This window comes from Carex rostrata, chromosome 8 (assembly GCF_964058835.1).
Source record: "Carex rostrata chromosome 8, lpCarRost1.2, whole genome shotgun sequence".
Classification (NCBI taxonomy): domain Eukaryota; kingdom Viridiplantae; phylum Streptophyta; class Magnoliopsida; order Poales; family Cyperaceae; genus Carex; species Carex rostrata.
The window spans coordinates 5,182,885-5,205,009 of NC_135925.1; the positions used below are offsets into that span (position 1 = coordinate 5,182,885).

The 22,125-nt window shown below is 36.4% G+C and overlaps 1 protein-coding gene across 1 annotated transcript; it reads right to left on the reverse strand.

The window, feature by feature from the left end:
• Window positions 1–2,501: 2,501 nt before the first annotated feature.
• On the reverse strand, window positions 2,502–5,544 carry LOC144558822 (abscisic acid 8'-hydroxylase 1-like). The gene is made up of 6 exons (XM_078307702.1): window positions 4,914–5,544; window positions 4,263–4,667; window positions 3,993–4,170; window positions 3,793–3,899; window positions 3,358–3,476; window positions 2,502–3,064 (listed from the first exon to the last, which is right to left on the reverse strand). The coding sequence occupies exons 1-6, from the start codon at window positions 5,463–5,465 to the stop codon at window positions 2,965–2,967; spliced, it is 1,461 nt and encodes a 486-aa protein (XP_078163828.1). The 5' UTR covers window positions 5,466–5,544; the 3' UTR covers window positions 2,502–2,964.
• Between the last annotated feature and the right edge of the window lie 16,581 nt (window positions 5,545–22,125).

Below are 22,125 nucleotides of genomic sequence, written 5' to 3' on the forward strand. Positions count from 1 at the left end.
ACTTAATTAACAGTCTGGCTCGGTCAGGCTTATCAGTAAGCCAAGTGAGCATTTCTAATATTTTTCTTAACCACATTCTCCGCTAAAAGGTATTTTGTCGCTTAATTAATTTATAGCCAAATCTACAAAAAAAAAAAAAAAATCTTGGCAAATTTCATCTCATACTTAACAAAAGAGCCATTTTTAAATCTTGATAGCACTCATTAAAACTGAAAGTAGCAGCTTCGTTTCAAACGGAGGCGATGAGGTCTTTCAGGATGCCTAGATGGCCTTTTTAATTTCGAGTGTATATGCTATGAGATAGCTTCGTTTATAAACATTTTTGTTGATCTCAAAATCAGGTCAAAACTTTTATATATCAAGCCTATTCCTGATGAACAAGTTTGTCTATTTTTATTGGAGTATCTGATATTTTTTTCAGGCCAGCTTATTTTCGTCCCGGTTGCTGACCTTCTTGTTGTTTGATTTTTTTTACAATGAAGGCTGAAGCAGACGACGGGACGAAAGTCGGCTTGGACTCGTGCCTGGAATCTTCATAAGTTATAAGTAAACTCAGATAATATTTTTGGAATTTGAAGGCTTGATTTCCATCTTTTTTTTTTAAAAAAAACTCAGATAATATTTTGCCTACTTCTGACCATAAGAATAATTATTCACAATAATTATCATAGAAAAATTAAAACGGAGTCAACGACGAGAGCCAGAATTTCTCATGATATAGCAAATCTCTTAGACACATTTTGACGAAAAACCAATATATATACTCTGTACAAGAACTCGTCCAGGTGGAGAATATTTGTTTTCCCCCTTTATTGGATTGTCTATTTCAGTATTTTGCGATAATTAAATTTGCCAGTTTATAAATTGGCGACGGAGGCATAGAAATTTGAAAATTATATCTTGGTTTTTTCAAAGTTGATTTATTTATCTTTCTGATAAAAGTAGAGGCAAATTCACGGATTTCAATTGAAACCAAAGAGTTTTCATTTGATACCAAACAGCTAGTACCGTTTTTATAGTATATAAAAAAAAATATTACAAGCCACAAATGACTAAAACATTGAAATATCACAAAAAAACAAAAGCATCTTCAAAAGAATATTACAGGCATTTTCCTTAAAATACTATGAAATAGTTCCAAAATATTCATCCTTCAGGAATTAATGTATTTTTTTAGTAGTTTATTCATTAAGTAAGAATTTGATGTTAGTATTTGACTCATCAACAATATTAGTGGTAGTTTATAAATCAATCATAAATTTATTGTCCAATTAAGAGAGGAGCTAAAAGATAAACAGCATAGCGAATAGAGAAAAAGTCAGAATCAAATTTTAGTGGTTAGTGTAAAATATATCATAGTTCCATTATGCGATTCCAGTTAAGACATGAGATATAAGAAAATAACAGAACCACTAGGTTTATTGAGCCGGCACAGTATTAATTTGATTAATATAAACGATAAAATAGAAGAGTTTACAAAAACAAAAGGAGATTTTTTTCAAGGAATTGATTATGTGCTGTGTTTCTAATACATCTGATATGCCTGTATATATATAGATGGGACTGTCAATGGTGTGGAAGACCTACTGTTTGATTGCTGAGATAAATAATAGGGTTATATGGAAAACAAAAGTGTGGATATACTGATTTATAGAGTATCAGAACTTTCAAAATATATGTTAATTCGACTGGATATATATGGTTGGTTATCTGACATGCTATATGAGCTCCGTGTTACAGCTGCTAAAATAATACGTGCATTGACACACACACACAACGTCATATGATACACGTTTCGATCCGCTGAGGATGAACACAGAGATACAAATTGGTGAGACTAAGTGTTTGTACTGACAAATTTACTATACTGTGATGAAGAACTCGTACTAGATATTCTACACTGTTTCTATTAAAAAGGTCGTTTTCAAACCTTTTTTTTTTTAAATTGTACTGCCTTTATTTTATGGAGGTGGGATTACATTACAATTAAGTGTTTGTACTGCCTTTTGTACCGTCATTGTGATGAAGGGTTGGTACTGGTATATAATTAATGTGCTGTTCCATTTGAGGTGGAGTTGCTCTAAAATGTGGGATTGTTTCATAGCTTGGGGGTTTGGGTTTCTTTTGCATATGTAACATGTAACATGTAACATTTTGGTTTAATGAAAGGGATGGCCTACGGGCGTTTAATGATAATTAAAAAAGAAAAATATATGTATCTGTCTTTTTTTTGAAAGGCAGTGAAAACAATGTATTCGTCAGTCAATGAAACAGAATTCACATCCTCTGAGATATCTCATATTTTGCGTGACTTTTTGGAAAATCTCAACCATTCAAATACGTTCTGCACGAATCTCGAAGCTCAAATAATATTGTCCCCTGCGGTTTCCCCGAATAGGAACCGGACACATCGGTCACGCAAAATATGAGATATCTCAGAGGATACGCACTCATGAAAACAGGTGGCTACAATACTTAATTAGAAAAGAAACAAAAAAAAGTTCTTCCAAAGTTAATTTTTTTCTTTGTTCATTTTCAAAAAGAAAAATTTATCAACAACAAATAGTAATGCCTCAACTCTTTTCTCTTTATGATTAAGTCTACAAAAATTAGCATCTTGATTGATATCCTTCTAATCTTATTCTCTGCTATTCCCAAAAAATACAAGGGTAATATAAATAATCTGCCTTTCTAGTGTAGCCGTTGCTCTTTATTGCTCTGTTTCACTGAGCTTCCTCAGTGACACACCGGAGTATGTTGTATGAACCAAATTGGCAACATATATACAGAATGCTCTATGTATATTAGAATGAAGAGAAAGAAGAGAGCCTTTGCATTATCTTCTCTCTCAAAACCTTTGTGTCCGTTTATATCCTTTAGTCATGAATTACTTGTATCGATGGCTATTGCTTGAATGCTTTTGGTCCATCGATTTCATCAATTCGTTGTCAAGGGATCAATTAACTAATCAATGGTTTTGCGGTAGAATGTCATGGGCAATCCATTTAGTGGCAGCACAAAGGGCCCGAATTGAATCCCACTCTCTGATTGCAATGTTGACCATCTGAATCATATCCAAAATAAAATATTTTATATCATTAATGAGTCATTTGGCATATACGGCCGATCACTTTCAAAGCGGTTTAAATTGAATAAAAGTTAACGAAAAAACAAGTTACAGACGCATTGCATCCGATCAATCTTTTGTTAAAAAGGAGATTTTTGTTCTCCTTGACTAAGTGATGCCTCTCCATTCCTCCCTTAATAAAGTAATTGGGCCAGGAGAAATATGTTCTCTTTATTTTTATTTTGCTCTAAACATATCAAATCCTTTATAACTTGGAATAAATTTAATACCTATAATTGGTGGTGAGATGATGGAGGATGACCAGCATCTCCAACTTAGCTAACTCGTTTCCTGGGCATGAGTGGGTCCCATTTCCAAAAGGCATGAAGCTGTTTGGCTTTGGAGTCATCTTTATCAAATTAAGGCAAAAACAAGAATTAGAGACCATGAATGATGTAATAATTAATTTATGTGGTAATTGTAGAGAAAAACTAAGGGTTTCAAAAATAGCGAAAAACAAAGAAGAAGACAGATCAAAGATTTTGTCGGGAAAAAGCTATTCCCAACTCTTTACATATTTTACAAATAAGACCCTACAAACTTTAGTTATTACAAATAACAGAAAATAAAAAAAGAAATAAGAGGAATGAGTAAGGGACCCAACAGTAATAACTAATACGGTGACAACAGCCAACAGCAAACAAGGAATTGAGACAGTGATGTACCTCAAAACGGGATGGATCAAACTTTTCAGGGTTGGGGAAGAGGTCGGGGCTATGATGGATGTTTCTAAACAGAGGCAAAACCTTCCATCCTTTTGGAATGAGATAACCTGAAAGAACGAGTCAAATAAATAAATTAGAACCGCATAATTAGAAAGAAAAGATAACATAAACAAGCTGGAAATTGGTGTTAAAAACCAGACCTTGATACTCAACATCTTCAACGGCTTCTCTGAAGGTGAAAGAAAGGATGGAGGCGACTCGCATGGTCTCATGAATGACCCGGCATGTCATCGGCATCCGCTTTGTATCTGCCCATTCAAGTGTTCTTTTCCCTTCCTCTGCTTCTTCCTTTTCTCTTTTAATCTCCTCCTGTTCTTCCTGCGTTAATTTAATAAATTAATTAGTTCCAATAATAAAAATTACAGTATGAGAAACAGAGGCTTAGTGATATGATGTCATAGGAAACTCACAATGACTGCTTCAAGGACCGAAGGGTTATCTCCTAAAAACTTAACAATCCATGTCAGAACAGATGCGGTGGTGTCCCTTGCGGCGAAGATTACTCCAATTACATTGTCGGCAATCTGAGCATCTGTGAGCCCTTCTTTGGTTTCCAAAAAGGACCACAGTAAGTCAGTGCCAATGGCCTCCCCTGACTTCTGCCTCTGTTTCTCCCTTCTTGAGTAAATGATGTTGCCCACAATCTCGCCCAGTCGTTTGCGTGCCTTCATCGCCTTGTGGAATAGAGTTCCTGGGAGGTTGATTGGCATTGAGTTGTAGCCCTTTTCAAGTGTATAATAGCACTGCTTGAGCTCATCTATGCGGGTTACCTCATCTTGACCAAATATTGACAGCAGGGCCACATTGAAGGCGTACTGCATTAACATAGATTAACGAAATTAGTGAAACAATAAAGAGAAGATGGAGGTCATAATCACAAAGTAAAATGTATTACGTGTTGCATGAGAAAATATTGGATTTTCTTGAATTATTGTTTACAGCTAAGTGAAAAGGAAAAGGAAAAGGTCAGTAACAGTAACAGGACAGTGACTTTTTTCCGTAAGGAAAAAAAAAACAGAGCAAACAGAAGGGATAAATTGTTAAGTAGAAGGTAGGCTCACAGTTTTCATCTCTTGGAAGGTGTTAACAGTGCGGCCCTCCCATGACTGTAGGGTATTACGAGCGATGTTCTCGACACTCGGTACTGACGAGCGGATGGCATCGGGCATGAAGGCACGCAGGACGAGGCGGCGGAGACGCATGTGATAGTCCCCCTGCTGAAAGAAGATGGCCTGCGGGCCCAACATGCGCTCCTTGCTGGCCGGGAACGTTGGCTTGAAGAGATGTGCTTTTGTGACCAACACGAACTTGGCCGCCTCCGGGCTGGACACCATGATGCACGGGCAGCCGAGTATGTGGGTCTTGAAAACAGGACCGTACCGCTTCTGTTTTTGGTTGAAGAACACCTTGGGATCCCGGGCCGAGTAGAGCTGGAATGTCTCGCCTATGTAGGGCCACCCCATTGTGCCCGGCGGAAGCGGAAGCGAGAGCTGCTGCTTCTCTGTGGTAATTTTGTTCTCGGCTACATTGGGAGAGGTTCTGTTGGATAACAATTTATTAACTGTGTAATGGAGCAGGAAGAAGCAGAGCACGGCTAACAAGAGGATAAACATTTTGACTGGTTGGTTAATTTGGGACAGGAGAGGGGATAGAGAATTAGAGATGTGTAAGATGCAAGGATGAGGTGAGGGGGGAGTGGATGTATGGGTGGGTATTTATACATAATTTAAGAGAATTAAGAAACGGGAGAGAAAGGAGACTTACAGCTCGAATACACCCCACGGATTCAGTTCTCCAGCTCACATTTTTTTCGAATGAACTGCACCCGTTCGGAGGATAGAAAGCGAAATACTGACGCATAGCAAACAGACAAGGGGTTAGTGCCCCAACTGAGATGTAAAGAGGCTAAAGGCTAAACACGTAAGCAAAAAGTCGCATATGCTGCCTACGATCTACGGCTAATTGTATAATTAAATAAAATTATTCACGCGACAGGACAGCATCACCTTTTCTAGGAGGGATGAATATGAATTGGTTAATTTTCTGGCTAGGGGCTTTGGCTCAGAATATATCAGATCCATGGTCAACCTTACCTTCATGTAACAAATATCAGCCGTTGGTTTTTTCTGTTGTGCAGATCTTAATGTTATGTAGACCAATAGCTCCGACTCTTTTTGTTCGACTGCGGATTTGGCTGGATTTCATATGGTTTCTGATGCTGTGGCGTTTGTTCGATTTGATTTGGTTGGATTTTTTTCACGGAGAAATGCATGTTTAATTTATTTTAGAAAATTAAATGTCGAATTTAATAAAAAAAAACATCTTTAATTTATTGACTAGGTTGTTTGGTTTCAACCGAAACAGTTAATTTTAGTCAAAATGGTCTTTGAGAATTTAGTTAATTTGTTTGGTTCTGTCAAATTTAAAAAATTAAGTTACATCAATTTTTTGTTCAATTTTGACAACTTAAAAACATATAAATGAATCAAATGAACTAAAATATTAATGACTGTACTATTCGGTAAGCTAACAAATTGAAAACATCTTACTACTGTTTTCTGACCTTGAGATCGAGGTATATAATTGTACAATTTACTACTCATAAATTTAAGTTAGATCTTAAAATTCAACATTTTTTATAACATAAAGATGAATATTTTTAATGATACTTCGGTATTATGCATAGCGCACTTCAGTCAGTACTATAGATTTCAATATTTTCATTTTTAAAGTTCAAATAGTTAATTCAAATCATTCAACGTGATCTTTATATAAAAATATACTTGAAGGCGAAATTTTACATTTTTGTATAATTTAGTTTATAATTTTGTAGAGCAAGAATCTTTTTAAATGGTCCAGAATCTTTAGAGCAAGTAATTTTTTTTATATCTTAAAATATTCTAAAAATATATAAACTTTGAAATTTAAAGTAGATTTTTATATAGATATCATATGATTGATAGATCAATTTGCAATATATTATAAGTGAATTTGGGTACTACGGAATTGTTAATTTACAAACATATATTCATCATGTGACATCTAATTTTTTTTATTTTCATCATGCTTGGTAAAGTTAGCAATTTTAGAAAGTTGTCTTTATCATTCAATCAAAATTTGATGTTTACTTGCACCACGCAACGGATCGATGATTCAAAAAAAACAAGAGAATGGCCATTACCATCAATTCTTTATTTAGAACTTAGTGATTTATTCAGGGGGCGGACGCAGGAGTTTTCAGAGGAAGAAATTGAATTCAAATATTTTATTGGGTTCAAACTCATTAGCTTATTGGATCGATTCAATGCCTTAAAATCTTTATTTTTTTTAAATTCACAAAAAATGAGATTTGGATTTATTGAAAATAAAATTCATAATAAAGTTCTACACGTTAAACCAAGATTTTTGATATGAAGAACGTGAAAAACCTCCAAGCGGTTGATTTTCTATGGATTTTACAAAATTTAATGCACATGTGGGTGCAACTTGAGTATGTTATATGACAATTTGACCAGTGGGGCCCACTGTCATAGAGCCACAATTTCAATTAATTTGAACTCCTCATTTAATGTGACCCCTTCATTTTGGGTACACCCACACCACATAGATCAAAAAATGAAAAACATAAAAAAGCCATAGGCTCATTATGAACCAAACATATCCAAAAATTAAAATAAAACAATAAGTATTCTATTGGGTCAATGATATGTGAGGACCCATTTGTAAGATTCTTCTCCCTCCTTTGTTTTCTGAAAATTGGTCTAAAGAAGAAGATTTTTAGAACTACAAAATTCAAGAGAAAGAAGAAATCTTATGACTTATTTTCACCAGCAATTAAGATAGAGAGAACTTGACCCTCTTTTTTTCTTTAGAGAGGGACAACCTAATTTTCAGTGGGAGAGGCAAAATCAAGGGGTGATAGCACAAATTTGTTTTTCTCGCTCATGAGTCTTTTAAACTTTGATCCGTGATCAAAACTATTGATGTACAATTTAGTTTAGATTTGAAAACACAATAGAGCCATAAAAATTGAGACAATGAGACCTTCCTCTTTTAAATATATGATGAGATTTTCAACATTAAATATAGAGATAAAATTGTACATATAAACAAAGGCGGATCTAATAAGAACGAGGGGCAACTGCCCCTCTCTTCTTAATTTTGAAAATTTATGGAGATTTTAGGTTCCAACTTTGTTTGTTTTGGAATTTTATTTATCTTTTGAAATTCTGATTTGCAATTAGGATTAACTTTTAGGATTAAAATTAGAATATTTTTTTTGAATTTTAATTAATATTAGAATTAAAAGTTAGAGTATTGAAAATTAGAAGTTATAGTATTAGTAGTTATAAGTTAGATCATTGGTTTTTTTTTTTAATCTAATATCCGATTAACTAATGAGTTTGAACTCAATTAACTACTTAAATCCAATTTTGCAAAAAAAATTTCTCTAAAATCCTGAATCCACCCCTATATATATAGTTACGTTTGAGCAAATGTCAATAAAAATCAATTGAAACTCATTAACCCTATATATAACCACTCATGAAAAATTGAGCGAACAGAGTATATAATTTCAACGTAGCGTATCTGGCAAATATATTACATTACTATTTGATTACCTTTTGAACTATTCATAACCGGATCTTTAGGCTGTGCTCCACAAAATTCACGCGGAGAGGAACACGAAGGAGGTAGATGCGGTTCCCCTTGCTACAGTGATTTCTACACTCTGATTTGGGAGGTACAAATTTGAAAGATTTGTATAGAGCGTTGTCCTCGCTACAGTAGCATCTTCTCTCCTTTCCCTCTTTGATTTTGTTCCTCTGGAGCAGGTGAACACCGTTGGCAACCCGCATTCCTCTCATCTTTTCCTTCGTTCTCGTTTCTTTCCTTTAATGAAGGAGTTTCTACTCCTCTCTGGAGCACACCCTCAGAGAACTCCCCCAGTACAAACAAATCAACAATTTTGCATAAATATATTTGAGTAGACCACCAGATCTTATATTATCTTCTTTGCTTTTCTTATGGAAACCATCTTTTAGGCTGCATGTTTGTTTTGGTTATTTGCTGCATTTTACTCCTTTGTTGTCCAGGTTAGATGATCAGATACTGATGAACAATCTATATGCTCTATTTCTGTGATGTTTTGTAATCCTTAGTTTCTGAAATGAAACGGGCGAGAAGCCTTTTATCCAAAAAAAAAAAAATGTATATTTGAAATCTAATCCATTAGAGGAGATTCTTTGTTTGTTATAAATTGAATCTTTAAACTTTTCATTTCGACAATTGTTTTTCTTTCTCGAATTATACAATGTATAACAATGACCATCATAATTAATTTATTATTAAATGCTAATGTGGAATACGAAATGATGTGGATATGATGTTTATAGTATATTATCTAAAATAATACTAATATTTACTTTTAAGAAATGTAGGAACTTGAACTACATAATGTAATACATATATAGTGAATGTATGCGATTTTATTATTTATTTCTTTTCGTATAGTTTATTTTATTTTATATGAAAGTTATAGTTTCATAATAATTACAATTAATATAATTATTTTTATTTATACATTAAAAATTACTATAAAATTCATATTATTTTTATTTGAATGTTTTGTTATTTTTTTTTTCAAAGACTTGGTAGCATTGTTTTGTTATTTAGTTAAATAATTGAATTTGAACGTAGAGATATTTATATTTTTGAATTCTCTTAATCAATATGTACTATTTACAAGCTTTCCGAAAAGTGATTATATGACAAAATTGGATACTCGAGCACCAAGATATACTTGTTTGAAGAGTGATGAAGTTCCAGAACAGTTGAGAACCGTTATAACAATTCAGGGAGAGTTATAACGGTAAAAATACATCCCAAGATAGTCCGTGACGCATAAAATACCATTTAGTGTCACATAACGTTAAGCAATCTAGAGACGGGCCATTGCAACGCTACGCGCACCGTCACAATGCTAGAATTATGCCAGCCTGTGCACATTTCGTATTTTAGCCACCGTTTGGTCATACGAACTACTTTTTGAGTGAATCAAAAGTTAAAATTCTCATGAGACCGAGATCTACAACTTCTATGTATTAAAATTATTTAGAATATGAACGAATGGATCGCTATAAGCTGTGAAAAACAGATGTCAGATATGAAAACAAGAATAAACCTAGATTTTCTTCTCTCCCTTTAAATAGAAGCCAAAGCTAGGTTTCTAGGGCGTGCTCCATCCGTCAAACTTCTTCTTCTCAACTCAAATAGAGAGCTGCCTTGGTTACTTGATCGTAAAACTTCAATATTCATTCAACAACCGAAAATCTACTCCATACTCAATCTATGATAAGAACTCGAGTGATTTATGAGAGATATTTTATTCATACAAACCCTAGAGCCTTGGGTACTCGCTTCTCTTATATTAGAGCCTTTAGTGCTCTTGAGTCATTTCCGTGCTCGGGCCATGTGACTTTCCAAGCTTTGTAAGGAATCACCGGTTCCACCATATTCCTTTCTCATTGGTAAAGAAAGGTGCGCCATCAAGAAAGTCACGAAGCCCCGAAGACTTAGGCGTTAGTACCGAACTACGTAAATATCTCTCGTGTCAAGTGTCTCTAAACTCTACTATTTACTTTATTTATTTTATATTTTAGTTTAGATTTAAATTATTTGAGTTTCCGCCGAGAATAACTTATAGGTACATTAGATAATTTAATTTAGATTAAAAGTTTTTTAAAACACCTATTCACCCCACTCTAGATACCTTTGGGACCAACAATAGAATATGAATAAGATCAATTCTTAGTGGGTATGATCTAAAACTATTTCTATATCTATCGTACCCATTGACATCCCTCTATAAATATCTTGAGAGAATCTTAAAAATTATTTATGTTGATTTGAATCCCAGAGAGATCGCCAATTAATTATATGCACCAGCAATTAAGTTGGATCGATTAACTAAAGGTCTATGAAAGAATTTTCGCTATGGTGAGCTGTGCGTAAACTTCATTATCAAACAAATTATATATATAGAGGTATATCAACATGGGATATCGAGCAAATCAAGTAAAACATATCAAGTGATTTTCACCTTATTTTATAGGATTTAAATCAATCGCGTATCTTTTGCAAGTTCAACGATACATACATGTCATCAAAGCAGAATCGTTAATAATTAGTATATTGTTCTCATTAAATTTCCATCACTAAGATAAAGTACAATAACGAAAAAGTTTAAGATAGTGTCATTACATAATGATACTCAATGCTGTGTCACGGTGTGCAATTATTTAAGAGCAACGGGATTCAAGTGTCAAGGTTGGATCAATATTTAGAAACTAGAGCTGACAATTCTAAACTGAATCTTGTTTTCTTATTCCTTTAATTTGAAATAAAGGAAGTTGATACATCAATATTATGCATGGTTGCTATCAACTATTTTGACCAATCAATGTATATATATTAAACTAGGTAGTTAATTAATACTTTAAACAGCCTACCTCACTAGCTACCTCCTACAACTATAAATGAAAAATAATTGTAATTTTTTTAATTTCAACTAATCTTCTTCTTCTTCTTCTTCTTTTTTTTTTACATCTTGAGTTCGTAATAACTAAGTGAACTCCGACAAATCGCCAACCAAGGTCCGGTAAAAAACATTTAACTAAAAAAGTAAAACACATAAGCTAAATAATAAGGTCAACATATATATACTAAATAAGATCAATAAACTGAATTAAGTTATATAACTTAAATCTTTAAATCTTGTGACCTAAACTTTTAAGTGAAATGAGATAAATTAAATATTGCGTTTAATAAATGAACTAAATACTAAAGCTAATAAAGTGAATTGTAAGATATTGATGCAAGTAAATCTTAATTAAACAAGGTGTTGATGAATATCCGGCCAATATATTTTAATCTTATTGGTTTGCAAGAGATTTGTATTTGAAAATTGCATAAATCAAGATGTTAAAAAAATAGAATCCACTTACAAACTCAAGATGTAAAAAAAAAATTACAATTAATTGAAATTAATACTGAGCCCCCCTGGAAAGATCAAGTCTCCTGTTCATGAGCAGATGCTAAAGGTGGACATACACGTCAACAGTGGCAATTTTTGTATCTGATTGTTCATCATTTGGTGGCAAACAGGACTTTCAGGTGCTTCTGGAATCTGGAATGCTAGTGGAAATATTTGAACGAATAGGATTCTCTTAGGTTCAACATATATGACTATGAGTTATGACCAATAGCCAATAGGTCATACGGGAGAGCTGGAAAGCAGAGTCCAGATATCCAGTACAGTGGAATAAAATTTTAGTCCAGATCTTTAGTACGGTAGAATGAAGTTTTACTGTTTTAGAGTGGGACGTGATTTTATAATTATTTTAAATATTAATTTTTTTTAATTTTTTTAATGGTAAAAGATAAAAATATAAATATATTTGAAAAAAAATTCAAACTAGATAATTTTTTATTTATATTATCTTAAGGTTTTTTTTAATATTTACTAAGAAAAATATATAATATATTTTTAAGAAGTTTTTTGAGCCAGCACTTTATGTACGTGACTTCGTCACTGAAAGCTGGTGCGATAGAAGACAGTGATTCTAGCATTATTGAAAAGGATTTGTCACTACAAAATATTACATTGTTTCATTATGTTTAAATAACTAATCAGATTTAAATTCATTAACTAATTAGATATTTGTCACAGGAGCAGATCCAAAATTGTCGTCAAAGGAGGACAAAAAAATATCGAATCGGTTTTAAATTCATTAACTAATTGAGCATTCGATAAAAAAAATAATGCTTTGACTTATATTTTCCAATACTTTGACTTATAATTTATGATGCTCTAACTTATAATTCTAATTACTAATCAAAATTCAGCAAATTTATTTCAATTTTAACCCTAAATTTCATGTGAATTACTAATCAATTATCCAGAAGTGGGCAAAAAAAAATTTCAAGTGGGGGGGGGGGGGGGGTGGGTGTGGCAAATCGATAAATCTCCACTAAAACTCAAAATCCAGAGAGACAGCTGCCACCCCTGGAGCCGATTCGCCCCTGAATAGTCCAACTGCCTCCTTTTTTAATTTTCTAATAACAAAAATTTTAAACATATATGTCACATTAATGTGATCTATATTATTTTTGTACATGTATATAAACAATTATTACTTTTTAGTTTTATTTTTATATAAATTAATAAATTGAAAACTAAATATTAAAAAATTATCTACATCAAAATATTTTTTACATGTTTTTGATAACAATTAAAATATGTGAATAAATAAAAAAATTGTTACTTTTTAGTTATATTTTAATATTTAAGTTTTAAATTTTAAGTTATTAAAATATTAAAAACAAATATATAATAAAAACATAAATAGTAAAGATATTTAATTTTTTCTTCATGTTTAATTTATGTTGTCGATTTGAAATTTATTTGAAATTGTATTTATGTTGCCGATTTGAAATTGTATTTCTCTTCATGTTTAAAAGGGAATCAGCTGGATAAGGTTTATTTCGATACATGCCAGTGTGTACTGTAGTGGTACAAAGTTTTAGAAAAGGAGAACGGAGTATGTCCGATTCCCATCGGAATTGTTTTTGGGTATAATAAGCTCCATAATTGTTCGATCTGTCTTGAATATGTGCACACGAAAATTAAAGTATAAATGCACGTAATTTGGAGCAAAGTGCACGAATTTTAAAATAGATCGGACAGTGTTTTAATTTGTTGAACCAAAGTATAAGACCGATGGACATCGAACCTACTCTCAAGTCCTAGAAAAGTTATGAGACAATGAGTTCATATCATTCTACTGTGTAGAATAAGAAATCTCAATTGTCTGTAGAATGAGAAATCTCAACTGTCCAGTTTAATCTAGCACAAATTTCAAATATCCTCATGTATATATATATACCACTGACATGTAAAAACATTGTTCAACGAAAATTACATAGAATCAGTGTTTCGAGTAAAAAATGAGTAAATATCTTAACAATTCAAATTTCATTAAAATATTAAAGTACAAATTCAAAAACTACAAATTGCATTATGTGTTGAAAAATTTGGACTTCACAATACAAAGCAAAAATGTTTCCAAATAGGGTAACAATTCAAAAAAAATATGAGTTTACAATAGTGGCTCCGCCACTGCGTAGTGCCGTAGAGTCATGCGGTATTGCGGTGTCCCAGAGAATACATTTCCTAGAAACAATTCTTTCTGGTTAAACTTCGCAAGTGATTTGTATGCTCCATAGAAGTCGGTGGTACTTTTTCATCCTTATCAATAAAAAATACATTGGATCAATTTTTTTTATTATCTTAGTACTGATGAAAAAGAGGAATAAGTATTGTCCGCCCACTAGAAAAAAAGAACAAAAGAAGAAAACACTGGCCTATGAACCCTTTCGATTTTATTCCATTTTCCTTTATTTTTCTTTCGCAAGGAGACAAAAAATCCGTTATACAAACGAACAGAAATAATGAAAGAGAGGAATGAGGATGAACATGCTTTGCCGGAAGGAATTGTTTTTTTTTTTTAAAGGTAAAGATAAGGTGTTTGATTTTTAATGGATAATGAAATATATTAATGGAAAAATATCTAAATTTTAAAATCTGTGATAAGTATAAATAATAATTTTTTTTCTTATTTTTGCTACATACTTTGTTTAAGGGCATGTTCGGCAGACCTAAGGGAATGGAAATAGAAATGAATTGTAAAAATTTTGAACTAATTTTTACTGTTTATGTGGAAAAAAAAATTCTCGCATGAACAATAAACTTATTAACCTCTGCCGAAAAGGTCCTAAAAGATCAAGCAGATAAATAAAATTGTATAAAAAGCTCTCAACCCAATTAATCCCGCCCAACATGGAATTATGTTTCGACTATTTTTTTTTATTTGAGCTATATTAATATTTAATTTAAAATGTTTATCATAGCTCAACTTGTTCTGATTCAATATTTTACGGCCATTTTTATTAATAACCCTGAAACAAATGTAAATTTTAAAAATGCCCCTGTCCCCAATTTTTTTTTTAAAATGCCCTGACCGCCTGGGCCCAGGGCGGCCCAAAATTCCCTGTAGGGCGCCAGCCCCTGGGGCGGCCCAGAGCACAAGTGAGGCGCCACACAGCAGGGCGCCTCATGTGTATGTGTGTGTTTTTTTTTTTTTTTTTTTTTTTAGAGAAATCTTAGTATTTTGATGTGAATAATTTTGTGAAAAAAGTTTAGGGTTTATGTATATGTGTATGTCAAAAAATAAAATATTATGAGTATGTCAAAAAATGTAAAATTTGGTCTCCAAGCATATTTTATAATAGATTGAACATCTAACGGTTTTAATTATATTGTTACTCTTTTAATTATATTGTTCAACTTTAATTGTATTATTAAACTATGTTACAATAACGAAATGTAAAGTGCAAACAACATAATACCAACATGAACATGAAATAATAAAACATAATGTCAACATAATGCGCGCCAATGTAATACAGCGGTCCCATAGTAAAAATACTACAGTCAGAAATATATTACAATAAACAAAAAAGTTCACACAAGCAAAATAGCAAGTTTATCTGCCCCTACCACGACGTCTCAATAAACCTAACAAACGACTAGTTGTACTGGTATGAGCTGCAGGTGCGGCATTACTTGTAGAGGCTTGGCAACTAGATGATTGGCTCGGAGGAGGGGGGGTTGTGTTCTACCAGTTGCTTCAGCAACAACTCTAGCATTTTCTCTTTCGTTGTGCGCGTTTATGGCATCTGAAAATAAGAATACAATTCAGTTAGTAATATAATAAAATCATAAATGAATTCCGAAAAATGCTACATACCTGCCCTGCGCCTGTCAGAAACGGAACGGCGAGCCTGATTTCCCGATGGCCTCCTACCACCCATCTCGTCCATGGTCATTATAGCACGTTTGTGTCTCCTCCTCCCCTTCCTTATCCATCCTTCTGAAGGGAGTATTCTATCACCGACATATGCAGGCCACTCGTGCTGATCGGGATAAGAATGGAAAGATCCACCCCAAGTGGAAGCAAGGTAATCGGTACGGTACATGTCAGCAACATAGTGATCCTCGCAATAGTTCCTCACTCGGCATACCGCCTGTCACACCCCGCGGCCACGGGTCGTAACAGTCCCCCGCCGTAAGCATACAACGCCGTGTATGCTTACAAGGCTACTCACATTTCAAACCAAACAACAAGCAATTCAAACAAGTTTCTAATATATATATCAGAGTACACAGTCTGGTCAGCATATAATACAACAAAAGTATCTCATCCGGATACCAACCACGAGGCCTACCCTAAATCTATACAACAAAAGATATCTAGGGTCATATACTGGTAAGCTACTAAGGCCTACTACTCTCGTGCCTCTCCGGAATCAGTCGCACCAATACCTGTAAAATAACGGGGAAGGTGGGGGTGAGAATAAATTCTCAGTGCGAATTTGCCACATTTGAATTATTGGACTTGCAATCAAACTCTATATTCAATAATGAAACCCAAACAACAACAATGCAAACAGTTATATAAGAAAACATAAATAACAGAATGCCACTACTCGACAACAGTTCACGGAATTTACAAGATGAGTTTCAAAACACAACATATATTTTGGCTTAACTCGATTCCTAACTCAGTTCAATTGGGCTTGTAGCAATTACAGATGTTCTCTCGAGCTGAACCGTTATCAAACCCACATCTGTAGGGTTACAGACACCTACAGATGGCCAACCAAGCTGGACCCTTTATCAGACACCCATCTGCAATTGCTGTTTGGCTTAACCATTTCCTAAGGTCCGGTTACAAGTCACCAACACAGGTCAACTTGACACAAATGCAACACACGTAATCAAAGTTACCTATACAGGTCAACTTTGCTAAATCTCAAGCAAATATATATCAAAGCCACACATACAGGTCAGTCTCGCAAACTCATAACAGGTCAACGCATAAGTCAGCAGCGTCACCTTATCCAGCCACCTAAACAGGTTGGTCTGGCAAATTCTAACAGGTCAACGCATAAGTCAGCAGCGTCACCTTATCCAGCCACCTAAACAGGTCGGTCTGGCAAATTCTCACAGGTCAACGCATAAGTCAGCAGCGTCACCTTATCCAGCCACCTAAACAGGTCGGCCTGGCAAATTCATAAACACAGGTCAACGGATAGGTCACCGTTACCTTATCCAGCCACCTAAACAGGTCGGCCTGGCAGATTCATTCACATCAAGAACAATTCACAGAACTAAACAATTAATAACCGTACCAACATGCAAATCAACCTTAACTAAAACAATTCAATCCTTCTCATTTATGCAAGAATCAATATGCAATATGAATTCCAAAATATGCAACAATTAATCATTCAACATGACAAACGAATAAACAGTTTAATTCCTGAAAATAAAGTATCAGACAAGTCCAAGAATCCCGCACCTTAGTATGCCGAGCGTACCGCTTAATTTTAAGGATCGGACGTCTCGTATTGTCTCGCAAGTTCTTGCTCGACCGAGCCTACACCTATATTATGCGTATACTTGGTTTAACATTGGTTCAGGATCGAGAGGTTTATTCGAGTTACTTCTAGGGCTTATACCTTCTCTAATCAATTCCTATGTTTTTGGTATCAATTCGTTCGGTTCATTATTTCTTACCAAAATCCTCTAAAACCACACAAAATCTCATCTAGGCCCTCTAGCCTTATACTATTTCACTTTGGTAACCATCAATCACCGTTTCACTACTTTGGTTCTCGGATCAATTCGATTCACCGTTTGGTTAACCCTAATTTGGTCAAAATCTCAAATCAGCCGTTAATTGTTCTAAAAATTCACGATCAGGAGGCAACCCTACCGATTACAAGTCTAATTGGCCGGGTTAAGCAAATCAAATCACGATTATGCCAACTTTCAATTTTGGCACGAAACCCTAGAAATTAGATTTCATAAATCGGAAGAAATCGGGAAAAAGAATGACAAACAAACTAGTAAGAAGTGTAGAGGAACTAGTCCTCGAGCAATTCGAGCACAAATCTCGGGTTTAAAACGAGAATCCGAGAAATCGAGAAAATTCGAGGTTTCGAAAGTAAAAAGGAGAGAAAGAAATACCAAATAGAAGGGTTCTGAGAGATCCTCGGCTGCTTTCTCGGTTCCAAACTCGATTTCTCGCAACAATCGGGAGTCTGAACGAAACGGAAACTCACGGGATCTTTTCCTTCTCTCTTGGACGAATTTCACTTAGAAATGGGGAATGGTGGAAGAGAGAGAGAGAGAGAGAAGGTTTAATTTGGGTTTTAGGGTTAAAATTACCCTGAATGCGGATTAGCTAATCCGCACTGCGGGTGACTTAATCCGCACTCGAGACTTAGTCGGTTGTCAGCCGAATCCAGGAAAAGTCCGAGCCTACTGCGGATGAACCTGATCCGCACTGCGGTTCAACCTCATCCGCACTCACTACTTAGCCGATTTCAGAAAAATTCACTGCAATACAGAAATTCATGAGTGCGGCTAAACCCATCCGCACTGCGGATCCCTCACCCGCACTCACTACTTAGTCATTTTTTTGTCAAAATTCCAGAAAAAGTCTGAGCCACTGCGGATGACTTCCACCCGCACTGCGGTCAATCTAATCCGCACTGAGCCTATAAAGTTCCGAAATCTCGAAATTTCGACGCGGTTTCAATTCACAATTAACTTACTTATTTAGGGAAACCTTGGTTATGGTTTAAACTTCCATTTTATTAACACAATTAACTTGATTCTTTCTCTTAATTCATTTCAATTTAATTGTAAAAATTTCGTAACGTAACATTTCTCCCCCCCTTAGAATAAAGTTCAGTCCTCTGAACTAAATTGCGTACCTGATTCGTTGAATAGTTCCGGGTACTTCTCACGAATGGTTTCCTCATGTTCCCATGTTGCTTCCTTAGTCGAATGGCATCCCCATTTGACCAGGACAAGCTTAATCGTCTTGCTCCGAAGTTGCTGTTCTTTTCGGTCCAATATCTGCATTGGCTCTTCTTGATAGGACAAGTCACCTTGGACATGCAGGTCCGAGTGATCAATGCAATGAGATGGATCTCGTACGTATCGGCGCAATTGTGACACATGAAATACCGGATGAACCCGGTCCAATGTTGGTGGCAATGCAAGCTCATATGCCACCGGTCCCATTCGCCTCAAAATCTGAAACGGTCCAATGTATCTAGGACTTAACTTGCCTGATACGCCAAATCGGTGTACACCCCTGACGGGTGAAACTCGAAGCCACACATGATCCCCTTCTTGAAACTCCAACGGTCTTCTATGCACATCCGCATATTTCTTTTGTCGCTCCTGGGCCGACTTAAGCCGACTCAAAATGACTTTCGTCGTTTCAGCAATCTCTTCTAACATCTGAGGCCCGGTAGGTGAATACGTACCTGCGGGTCCCCACCACAGCGGTGTGCGACACTGCTGTCCTGTAAGTGCCTCTTGTGGTGACATTCCGATACTTGAATGGTAGCTATTGTTGTACGCAAACTCTACCAAGTACAAGTGGTTGATCCAAGATTCTCGGAAACTTAAAGCACAGGATCGAAGCATGTCCTCCAATGTTTGGATTGTTCGTTCGGATTGACCGTCGGTTTGCGGATGATGGGCTGTACTGAATCTCAGTTTCGTGCCCATGGCTTCTTGAAAGCTTCCCCAAAAGTGAGACGTAAATCGAGTGTCTCGGTCAGAGACAATGTGCCGTGAACATCAATGGTATTTAAATTGGTATTTCAAGAACAGGTCAGCCAACTCTCTTCCGGATGTCTCGATCCGGAGTGGAATGAAGTGTGCAATCTTCATTAGCCGATCCACTATCACCCATATGGCATCATATCGTCCAACGGTTCTCGGAAATCCAGTCACGAAGTCCATAGTGATCGACTCGAATTTCCGCATGGGTATCTCCAAAGGTCTGAGCAGTCCCGCCCTCTTTCGTCTATCCGCTTTGACTTGCTGACAGATCTGACATTTCTCAACATAGCCTTGTACGTTCCTTTTCATCTTTGGCCACCAGAAATATCGCTTTAGATCTTGATACATCTTGACTTCACCAGGGTGAATGGTATACACCGAGTCATGTGCTTCTGACAGAATCAGATTCTTCAGTTCTGAGTCATTCGGAACGCATATGCGGTTATGGAACCGCAGAATACCATCTTCGTGGAGTTGAAATGGCGAGTCTGCATTTGACTCGAAATGTTGTCGGAGCTTCTGGCACTTTGGGTCCCCTTGTTGTGCTGCTCGAATCTGTACGTGTAACTCTGGTCGAACCTCGACCGCGGCCAAGATAATCGAGGCAACTGTAGCTGTACCTGCACTATTGCTCGCTCCAATCAATCGAGATGAGGTTTCCAATGCAAACTCACGGGATGCACCCACGTGCAGATTCATTCTTCTCATTTCTTTGAGAATGTGTGTCTCGCTGGTGATAATCGATGCCAGATTGATCTGACTCTTCCGGCTTAGCGCATCTGCTACCACGTTTGCCTTTCCGGCATGATACTGGATATCCAGATCGTAGTCCTTCATCAGTTCCAACCATCTCCTCTGCCTCAAATTTAACTCCCTTTGAGTGAAGATATACTTCAAACTTTGGTGATCCGTGAAGATACGGCACTTCACTCCATACAGGTAATGCCGCCAAATTTTTAAAGCGAAGATCACTGCAGCTAGCTCCAGATCATGGGTCGGATAATTTTGTTCGTGCGACCGTAACTGCCGAGAAGCATATGCTATAACATGGTCCTTCTGCATCAGTACACATCCCAAACCAGATCCGGATGCGTCGGTGTAAACGGTATACTCCTCGTCGGTGATGGGCATGGCAAGAACCGGTGCAGTTACCAACCGATTCTTCAACTCCTCAAAGCTTTGATCTTGAGTGGCACCCCACTCGAACTTCACACCTTTATGCAAAAGCTTCGTAAGGGAAGCAGCTAACTGTGAGAATCCCAGTACGAACCTTCTATAATATCCGGCTAGCCCCAGAAAACTGCGAATCTCCGTAACTGTTTCCGGCCTCTTCCAATCGGTCACCGCCCGAATCTTTTCTGAATCCACGGCCAACCCTTCACCTGATATCACGTGCCCCAGGAAGGCCACTCTCTCAAGCCAGAACTCACACTTCGAAAACTTCGCGAATAGTTGATGATCTCTCAATCTCTGCAGCACTATCCGCAGATGTACCTCATGCTCCTCACGTGACCTTGAATATATCAGGATGTCATCGATGAACACCACCACCGTTGAATCCAATAGGTCGTGAAACACTCGCTGCATCATGTCCATAAATGCAGCCGGAGCGTTCGTTAGCCCGAACGGCATCACCATATATTCGTAATGCCCATAGCGCGTTCGGAAGGCTGTCTTTTCCACGTCAGTCGGACGTATTCTCAGCTGGTGGTACCCCGTTCTCAAGTCTATCTTGGAGTAGATCGAAGATCCTTGCAGCTGATCAAACAAGTCATCGATTCGGGGTAACGGGTATCTATTCTTGACGGTCACCTTGTTCAATTCACGGTAGTCGATACATAACCGCAAGGTACCATCCTTCTTTTTCACAAACAGCACCGGAGCACCCCATGGAGAGGTGCTCGGTCTAATAAACCCGCTTTCCAGCATCTCTTCTAATTGGGCCTTGAGTTCTTTCAATTCAGCAGGAGCCATACGATACGGACTCTTTGAAATTGGTGTCGTACCCGGTACCACTTCTATGCCAAACTCCACTTCTCGTTCCGGTGGTAATCCGACTATTTCTTCCGGAAACACATCCACGAACTCCGACACCACTGGAATCGTATTCATCTCAGGAACTTCCGTATCAGTGTACACTATTGCCGCCAGATATGCAGTGCACCCTGAATCGATCAGGTGCCTAACTTCCACAGCCGAGATGCACGGTATCAACCCTCCAACCTTTCTACAGTTTAGCATGCACGACATACCACCTTTTGCGGTCACAAAACAAATCCTGCGGTGCGGGCAGTCGATCGTCGCGGCATGTCTTGTTAATCAATCCATCCCCAATAGGGCGTCGTAACCCGTGATCTCCATAACCAACAGGTCTATCTCGAGATCCCTTCCATCAACTCTGACTTTTCGGTTTCGGCATATGGTTATTTTTCGGTCAGTCGAACCGAAAGGGGTTTGGACACTCAGGACTTGGTTATTAGTTTCAGCTGACCATTTATACT

Coding starts and splice junctions, on each gene's coding strand:
- LOC144558822 (XM_078307702.1), bottom strand. CDS start 5,465: ATGTTTATCCTCTTGTTAGCCGTGCTCTGCTTCTTCCTGCTCCATTAC. Junction 4,668..4,913: donor CCTTCCAAGAGATGAAAACT/GTGAGCCTACCT, acceptor ATGTTAATGCAG/TACGCCTTCAATGTGGCCCT. Junction 3,900..3,992: donor TGAAGATGTTGAGTATCAAG/GTCTGGTTTTTA, acceptor TCGTTCTTTCAG/GTTATCTCATTCCAAAAGGA.